This window comes from Seriola aureovittata, chromosome 16, assembly GCF_021018895.1.
Source record: "Seriola aureovittata isolate HTS-2021-v1 ecotype China chromosome 16, ASM2101889v1, whole genome shotgun sequence".
Lineage (NCBI taxonomy): Eukaryota > Metazoa > Chordata > Actinopteri > Carangiformes > Carangidae > Seriola > Seriola aureovittata.
In genome coordinates, this window is record NC_079379.1 from 2985281 (window position 1) to 2994226 (window position 8946).

General features: G+C 41.9%; 1 protein-coding gene across 1 annotated transcript in view; it reads left to right on the top strand.

Annotated features, from left to right (window-relative positions):
- Positions 1-653: 653 nt before the first annotated feature.
- Positions 654-8946, top strand: part of LOC130183317 (POU domain, class 2, transcription factor 1) — a 64494-nt gene continuing 56201 nt past the window's right edge. Inside the window, exon 1 of the mRNA XM_056398618.1 lies at positions 654-2026. Within this exon, the coding sequence (XP_056254593.1) occupies positions 1927-2026 (100 nt within the window). The 5' untranslated portion in view covers positions 654-1926. The remainder of the gene's footprint in view (positions 2027-8946) is intronic.

The window sequence follows — 8946 nt, forward strand, 5'->3', positions numbered from 1 at the left end:
ACCTGCTGAAATATACATCAAAGGTTCCCCCCCTTTTGAATTCATGTCCGCACATTGTGAAGAGGCGATCGATTTCTCTGAGGCCGACGATGATGTGATTATTGGCTTCATTATAATGAAGTAATCAGAAGATCAATTGGCTGGATCTGCACTAGTCTTGTACGGGATTATAGTGGTCAAAAAGAGGGCGAGAGAGAGAGTGTGAATGTGTAGAGGGGGTGGGTGGGTTGAGGGGTATATTCCCAGATGTTAGTAAGTCAACATAGGCTAGACTGCTGGAGAATCAATCCTGTGATGAAATGGATTTTAATATAATCATTGTCAATGCATTGTATTGTGTCCAACACATGGAAATGGTCTTTACATTTGGTTTCTATAATTTTAATCTCAATTATACACATTAGAGGAACTACAACTGTTCAAATGCGGTCAGAGAAAGTGGGGTTGTGTCTGTTTGTATGCATGTATATGGTGTGTGTATATGTGTGTTGGGGGTGATGGGGGTAGAGAGAGAAAGGGGGAACAGAGAGGGGAGGGAAGGGAAAGGGGGTTAAAAAAAGGGGGGGGGGGGGGGGGGGTATCTGTGTCTGCCTCCCGGCCGGAGCGCTTCGCCGTGCCAGAGTGCGTTCAGGCTGCGCGGTGTCGGACCGAAACCACCGGGGTTCCCAAAATAAACTGAGGGGACGCAGATACGCGCGCACACACACGCAGGATACACACAGAGATAGACTGAAAGATAGAGAGAGGGAGAGAGAGAGATACACACCGGCGGATGGCGAAGCAGAGCCAAAGAAAAGACACTCCAGCGTAAAAAGAAAAGGGGGTATCGCTTTTTCCCTCCTCCTCTTTTTCTTGATTTCGCATCATTGCAGGAGGAAACCAGAGGACAGGTGCACTTATTGATATGGATTTATTCATTTATTTATCTATTGATTTTGCTTTAATTAGTGACCCGCGGTAGAGAAAGAGGGAGAGAGAAACAGCGAGGGGAGGAGAGGGAGGAGCGAAAGTCAGACAGGAGGTGCCTGCGTAGCCTTACTTTATTATTTGATTATTTCTATCTTTTACCAAATAATGCTTTTGCGTTTTATTATTGTGTCGCTTTGTGTGCATGTATTCTCCAGCAGACCAGCCAGCTACTAACCAAATCTTTACGAGAATCCGAAAGAAGCAACTCCAGTCTTACAAGGACAGTTTTTTCCCCCATTTTTCCATACCGAGGATTCACCGGTGGACAGTGTTTGTTTGAGACTTTTCATGAGATTGCAGGAGGAGAAATGTGTCTTTTCCAAGCCTAAACCAAAGCAAACCCGAGGAGGAGAAAGACAGACCGCGAGCCACTGCGATCTTTACGCACAGCTGTCTGGACACAATAAATGGAGACTAATTGTGTCTGTGTTACATCCAGCAGAGAGCAGCTGAGAGAGGAGCACCAACTGCACTAGATTCACATGGGTGCAATGATAACAGATATTATCCATTGTCCAGTCACCTGCAGCCTGTATTAGCCTGCATGGAGCAACACTGGTAGCTTTATTTTTTTCTCCCAAAGCCAAACAGTCGTCGCTGCGCGCCCTGCTGTGTGTAGTGTGTGTGTGTGTGTGCCGGACTAGTTGACTCCGAGAAGACACAAGTGAGAGGATCATAACATCCATCTGTATCCCAGAGCTAAAGAAATATCCAAAAACAGAGAAATGTGAATCCGCTGAGGCACAGGCTCGATCCACGGAGAGAAAAGGCAAAACACTGAGTCTCCTTCCTCCAAACCATCCCAGCGTTTTTACATACGGCTGCCCACAAACCTGGAAAGCATACGAAGAGAGGCAAAAGACCGACGGAAGGAACGACGGATAAGAGAGGAAGAAAAGTGAGACTAAAATAAAAAAAAAAAAACAACAACAACGACCCCCAGGTCGACAGAGGACCATGTTTGTCCCCCTGCCGGTCCCCTTCGTCTTTCAGAGAACAGCGTCCGACTTCAGCGCCTGGAGACTCAAGTCCTCGCTGGCTCCGCGGTCCAGCCCCGGTAAGACGCCTTTTCACCGGCCCTTTCTCACCACTGTGCCCCAACACAAGGAATAAAACCCGGTCATTAGCTATAGCTTGATCTCAACACAGGTTTAACTGCACAACATGATATTTTCTTATTTTAGTTTGACCTCAAATTTAACCACAAACTAAAAGAAATGACATGTTTACCATCTACTTTTTACTTTTAATGCTCCGTATTTTAATAAATATGATACAACACACAACTTTCACTTTACCAAGCAAATTTCCATATTTGAATTTGTTTTATTGGTTTGCAAAATAAGCATCTTACAAAGTTATTTAGCAGCTTATGGAGTCTTCAGATGTAATTTGTGTAAGAAAGGAAAATCTGCCAAAGCCTTAAGATACTTTTCAAATCATTCAAATCACCTTGTCTTCTGAATTAGTAATGATTTTCCTTTTTCTGAGCTGCCTGAAATTGAAGGAAAATTTGAACATTAAATATCTCACCAGGAGGAGCATAGTTTTTTTGCCACTGTTGTCTTTACCTCTGTATCTCCTTGAAAAGATAAAAGTGAATTTATTACCAAAATAAGCAGAGTTGAACTAGAATACTTACTTGCATATAAATCCAGAATGTAAAACACACCCAAAATTGGATGCATAAATATCTGGCTCATTAGCATCCATCACAGTCTCACAGAGGCGCCACACTCTCATCCTCATCTTTTGCTCTTTCACAATCCATCCATCTCCAGCTCCATCCCATCTGTCTCCTCTCTCCTGTCTCCTCGCTCCTCTCCTCTCAGTCTTTTCACTCTTTCTCGGTCAGGTTAGGGGGGAATATTCATTGGCATCTATCGATCAGAGGGTATTGATCTCTGACTGGGGCCACATTGGGAAAACAGGAGTATCAAGTCGGCTGAGGGAGAAACTTTGGCTACACAGACAGGAGATGATGTGAGGAGAAAATAGAGCGACAGTTTCTGTGAGAGTGAAATTCAAATGTTTGTCAAAATAAAACTGACTTAATAGCACACTATAATATTCCTTAAAGGACTTACTTTAATTCTGTAGTTGTGTAATATTCCTGTAATTGGCGTTTCACTAAAGGGACTTACAGTGGGTCTGTCAATCAATACTTACTTACTCTAATGACCTTATCATGCCTTTATGCTACACTTTAATACCTCATGATCACTATAATATTGCTTTAGTGACTCACTAAACGTGATCAATAATAGCAGTGTGTTTTATGGTAGTTTTTTCATCTCCAGTGGAATCACTTTTCTATATGATTCCTAAAGGGCTGTAACACTTATCTGTGATATTTGTTCAGTATAGTATCCATACATTTATTATTGGGTTACTACAGAGTGAAAAGGTGGAAGTTAATGTGTTGGACGCTTAAACACACTACACTAGAAAATGGAAAAAAATTCTGTTTAATTCAATATTTTTTCTCATGATGATCGCCCCTGCTAGAGGTCAAAGTTCACCACACTTTATTCCACCTGCCTCTGTTCGTCTCACCACCTGTGGAGGTTTTTTAAACTTTGCTACACGTTGGTCACCGATTCGACACAAACCGTGTGAGTGTGTGTGTGTGTGTGTGTGTGTGTGCTGAAGTGTGTGAACATGAGTGGGGGCTCCTAGAGGGTGACGGTGCCGGTGGCTCCCCCCGTCCCCATCCTCACCGCCTTAATCCATCCAGGCGGAAATTTCAAATGACAGATGTGGGGGGGGGGTTAGGTGTGCAGGGAGAGCCGTGCCGAGCCGTGCTGGGGTAATTCAGGCTATCACCTTAAGTAGGTGTCAGGAGGAGAAAAACGGTTGAGGTTTTAATGAGAGCTGCTTTGACAGGCGACATATAACCACTGGCTCCTGTTTGGGAGTGGGGGTGGAGGGGGGGAGGGGGAGGTCAGTTTCTCTGTTGGTCCTTTAAGAAATTAAAGTAAAAGACATGATGAGAGCGCAAGGAGCAGAGGTGGAGGCTGGGAGTGAGCGAGTGAATGAATGATTGAATGAATAACTGTATGAGTGAGTGCATAAACGAATAATAAATGAACTAGAAGGTTAAAGTATCAGTTAGAGAATTAACAGGTGAAAGAATCAGTGAACTGAATCAATAAAAACAGTGACTGAATGAGAGTGAAATCATGAGAGTAAATAACCATAAAAAAGGCAATGTATTAATGATGAAATGTAAGAATAAAATAATGATTGAGTGAAAAAAATCAATAATTTAAATAACAGAGTACAGTCTAAAGGACAAATAAATGAACATGAATTTGAGGATGATTGAATTACAGCAGTAAAATCATTTAACAAATGAATAAATAGGTGAAAAAATGAATGACTGAATGAATGAAAGTGTGAGTGAGGCAGCAGGTCTCAGCTCTGTCTCCCTTGTGTTTTTCCTCATGAGAAAATGAAGGGGTCAAAGTTCCTGTACGAGCTGCTTCTTTATTTAAACATGTTGGTGTGATAAGCATCCAGTACACATGAGAGAAATAAACGCAGGAGAGCAAAGGCCAACACTCATCCCTCCTTTCCCCTCTGTTTTTTTCTCTGTCTTTCATCCTTAATCTCTGGAGAGAAAGAAACTCAGAATCCTCTGTTTCCCTCTCTCTCTCTCTCTTTCTCTCTGTCTCTCTCTAATTTCTGTGAAGTATTCACTTGACACGAAAGCCTTTTCAGTAAAATGCAAACTCCCTTCTCTCTCTTTCTCTCTCTCCCTCTTTTTCTCTCTGTCGCTCTGTCTCGTTCCCTATGGTCAGGGAGGTTGCTGAATTGGATTTGCCTGGTGTGGTTTGGCCGGGCCCCATAAGCCACTTTAGCTAAGTCTGTTACCCACAATTCTCTGTCCCTCTCTGATCTGCGCCTTTGACCAAGGTGTGCATGTGTGCATCTATACGATTACCTGCTGCACCTGTAAGTGTATGTGTGTGTGTGTGTGTGTGTGTGTGTGTGTGTGTGTGTGTGTGTCATCGGGGTGTGTTTGCGTTAGTGTGAGCAAAGACGAGGAGTCAGAAGTCTGAGATGAGGTGAGCGAGGTTCAGTGGAGACGGAGAGAGAGAGAGGTCCTAAACAGCAGACGCTAGCAGACAGTGGCTCTATACTGGATCTAAACTGAGGGCTTATGGGTTTTTTGTCAGCTCGACTTTTGAACACTACAGTGTTGAGACAGCTGGCCTCAGCTCAGCTGGGCCTAAGACACTTCACCACAGTAAACGCTTTTAAAACACTCATAAGACTGTTTCTTTATACATTTCATCTCTTCATATTAATAATATACTTTTGAAAATGAATTCTTCATTTGACGGCAGTAAACAATCCCAACTGAAGGTAATCTAACAGTCTGAGTTCAGTGTTTTGGTGTTGTATTAGAAGCTCTCTATACTAGTGGAAGTATTATTACTATGTGTGGAAATGAAAGTCTGAATATGAGTAAAAATATTTCATTATTAGAATAAAAAAGAAAACCTTGATTGATCAAATCTTGACACTTCTTTGCTCTGAAATTCACCTTTATCCAAACCACTAGTAGTGCTGCTTTGTGAGTACAAACGCTTGTATAGTGAGGTCATGAAATATGCAGAAAAAACCCTTCAGGTTTACAACTCAAGTGCTTTTAGTGAATAAATGTCCAATCCCAGCTTGTTAGCATAATGGTGTTTGAGTAAAGACATCATACCCCCACAGCAAAAAGTCTATGCATTGATTTCGTAAGACCAGTAGTGATAGAACACATTTTCCATGGTTGTATTTGCGAGGATTGCTGTGTGTATTTTCATTTTTGTAAGATTTACTTTTTCAGGCTTTTAAATTAATTTATTGTGGCTAAAATGTGATTGTTTTAATTTCTCTGAGCAGGAAGAACAGAAAGGAGAGGATAAAATGTAATTTCTCAGTCATTCATTTATCCAAACATGCATGTCCTCCTTGAGTTCTATCTTGTTTACTTGTCATTAACACACGCGTGCCAATCAAGCATCTGGATCCACTGCTGACGAGCAGAGACTGATGTTTCTCAGCTCATTTTCAGCTTCACAGCTTTGCCACAAAGACTTAAACAGCTTGTCTTTTGTGCAGCTCAGAGATCTTACCAGACAGTCTCTCTTCTGCTGTGTGGTTTTCAGAGGGCAGGCAGGGCAGAGAGGGACCTGTAGCTGCCGCTGCTCTGTCCCTGCTCTGCACCACAACAAAGGAAATCTAAATGCTCTTTTATTTTATGTACAGTGCTGTAAAATCCTCCAGGGCCACTGTGGCCCATATAAAACTGAGAGCTGTCAAATTCACAGAAAGACGGCACGTGTCTGGATTGGGAGGGATGGTTTATTTATGTTGGCTACTCCAAGAGGCCTCTTATCCCAGCTTTAGTTATTCAGCACAGTATTCATTTTATTCTCTGGTCAAACCTGTTTGTTCTACTACCTGCTTTTCTTGTTAGTTTACTTCTATACGCAGTAGTAAAACATAAGTAAATGATGACAAGTCATGAGGACACACGATCAAACAGCTGTGTAAAAAATATGTTATGCAGGTGTTATTAAAAATACAACAAAGAGAACAAGCAAAACAAACAAACAAAAACAAACAAAAAGAAAAATTTGATCTTGGATCTAAATTAACTGCAGCAAGAAAATACTGAAACAATAAGGCAATGAAACAATAGTATTCTATTCTGACCTGTTTTATTCTATTCTATTGTTTAACAACAGCGCAGAGAAACTTTTATTGCAGAGTTCAAAGCACAAACCTTCAGCCCACTCACACACACACACACACACACACACTCTCACACACACACACACACACACACACACACACACACACAAAGTGCTCCGTGCTGCTCGATAACTACCTCCTCTCACACCCAGGATCCTCACCTCGCAGTGCCCAGTAGGAGGTTGTGTTGTCTGGGCCACACCAAACTGGGCCTAAGCAAAGGCCTGTGTGTCTGGATTAATTGGCTTTGTGTGTGTGTGTGTGTGTGTGTGTGTGTGTGTGTGTGTGTGTGTGTGCGTGCGTGCGTGCGTGCGTGCGTGCGTGTGTGTGTGTGTGTGTGTGTGTGTGTACGTCCGTGTGTGTGTGTGTTTGTGCATGTATGTATAAGCAGGTATTTGTGTTTGAGCAAGAGAATGCAGAGAATTAGTTCAGACTAGAAGCAGCATTTCTTTGTCTGTGGTAATGTGGTGGTATATGCAGCAGGTATGTGTGTTTTTGAATGAGCATAAGTGAGAAAAAAGAACATGTCTGTGTGTAGTTGAATGTGCTGTGGCCGCAGCAGTGTGCAGTTTTATGGGTTTATGAAGAGAGAAAATTGATGCATTTTTTGCTTATTTGTGTATGTGTGTTTTAGATAGAGAGAAGGGGGGGTTGAGCGGGGTGTAACTGGCCCTGTGTGTGAGCAGGTAGACGATTCAATAATTGCACGTTGAGGTCAGTTATGGATCTTCCCGGCATGCGTGGTTTATCTGGAAACCACAAGCAGCTCATAGCTGCCCATTGTGTGAGTGGTTTTAACCTTCCACCACTATTGATTAGCCAGCATTGACTACTCTCTCGCCACGCCATTTGTGTGTGTGTATGCGTGTGAGAATTTGTGGTTCCAACGTGTGTGTGTGGGTGGACTTGGGTGTGTGTGAATGTGTATGGTGACATGAACGATTGCTGCGGATGTGTAGGAATGCAAGGAAGTGTGCACATGTAAGGACACCTGCTTCTGTGTGTGTGTGTGTGTGTGTGTGTGTGTGTGTGAGTGTGTATGGATCAGATTTTAAAAGGGGCAGCGTTGTTGGTGAGTCCCGGTGCTAACGTGATTGCGAATGACAAAGCGTCCAGGCAGGTTTGTTAGCTCCATAATGGGGAATCAATAGACACAACACAGATGTCAATACAACATGCTTTATTACGTTAAGCTGCCTCACCCCCACCGTGGGCTCTATGCACACACACACACACACATACACATACACACACAAACTCTATGTGAGGATGTATCGGCTCTGTGTTTGCTGTCTAAAGAACATGAACGTGAACCTAAAATATGCAGCCGTCACACACAAGTAAACAAACGCAGCAATTGTAAAACCAGTTTGGAGATGTTGCTCCTGTTACACACACGTCTGCACTCTCTTGACACCTGAAGTATGTATTTATGCGCCTCACCTTCACGTGTCTGTCTGTTCTTGTACAGTCACTGTATGAGGTTTCACTGTCATCAAGCTTTTAGTTTATGACACATGATCATATCAAACAGTTTGTCAGTGACGTCCTTTGTCCTTTGAATTTCGTTGAAGTTTGCACTTATGTAAAATTTTGCCACTCATGGAGATATATTTATATATTTATTTATATTTATTTATTTACAACTTTATAGAGGTAAAAAAAACCAAAACATAATTAACGACACAAATCAGAAACATAAAACATGTCACTTCCTGAGCACCAAAGACAAACTTTTGACACAGTTTTTTCCTTTTTCTCGACACTGTGTGATGTGTGCTCTTGTGTTCACTTCACAGAAAAACATTGTGATCTATATTTATTCCCTTAATTTCCTGAAGTTTAAGATAACTGGAATTTTTTTTTCACAACTTCACTTCACTTTAAGATAAATACAGTATGTAAGCAAGAAGGACTCATGCATTGCTTTTTGTGTCAGCAGATGTTTCCTAGAAAAAAATTACCTTGAAATATCTTCATGCAGAGCTACTATCTATAAAACAGTCATTAAAATGTGACAATAATCATAAATGTGTCATTTTTTCCCCACCTTCACTCCCATCATGTACATATACTCTGCTCCTCTTCCTTCATACATGCACAAACCTTTGTCTGCAGCAGCGAACACACACACATATTCAGACCTTTTGTCTGTTGTTACACATAGACGATAAAAGTCATTTCACATCATGGACGCTACCTGCTGTGCAGATGTGAAATAAA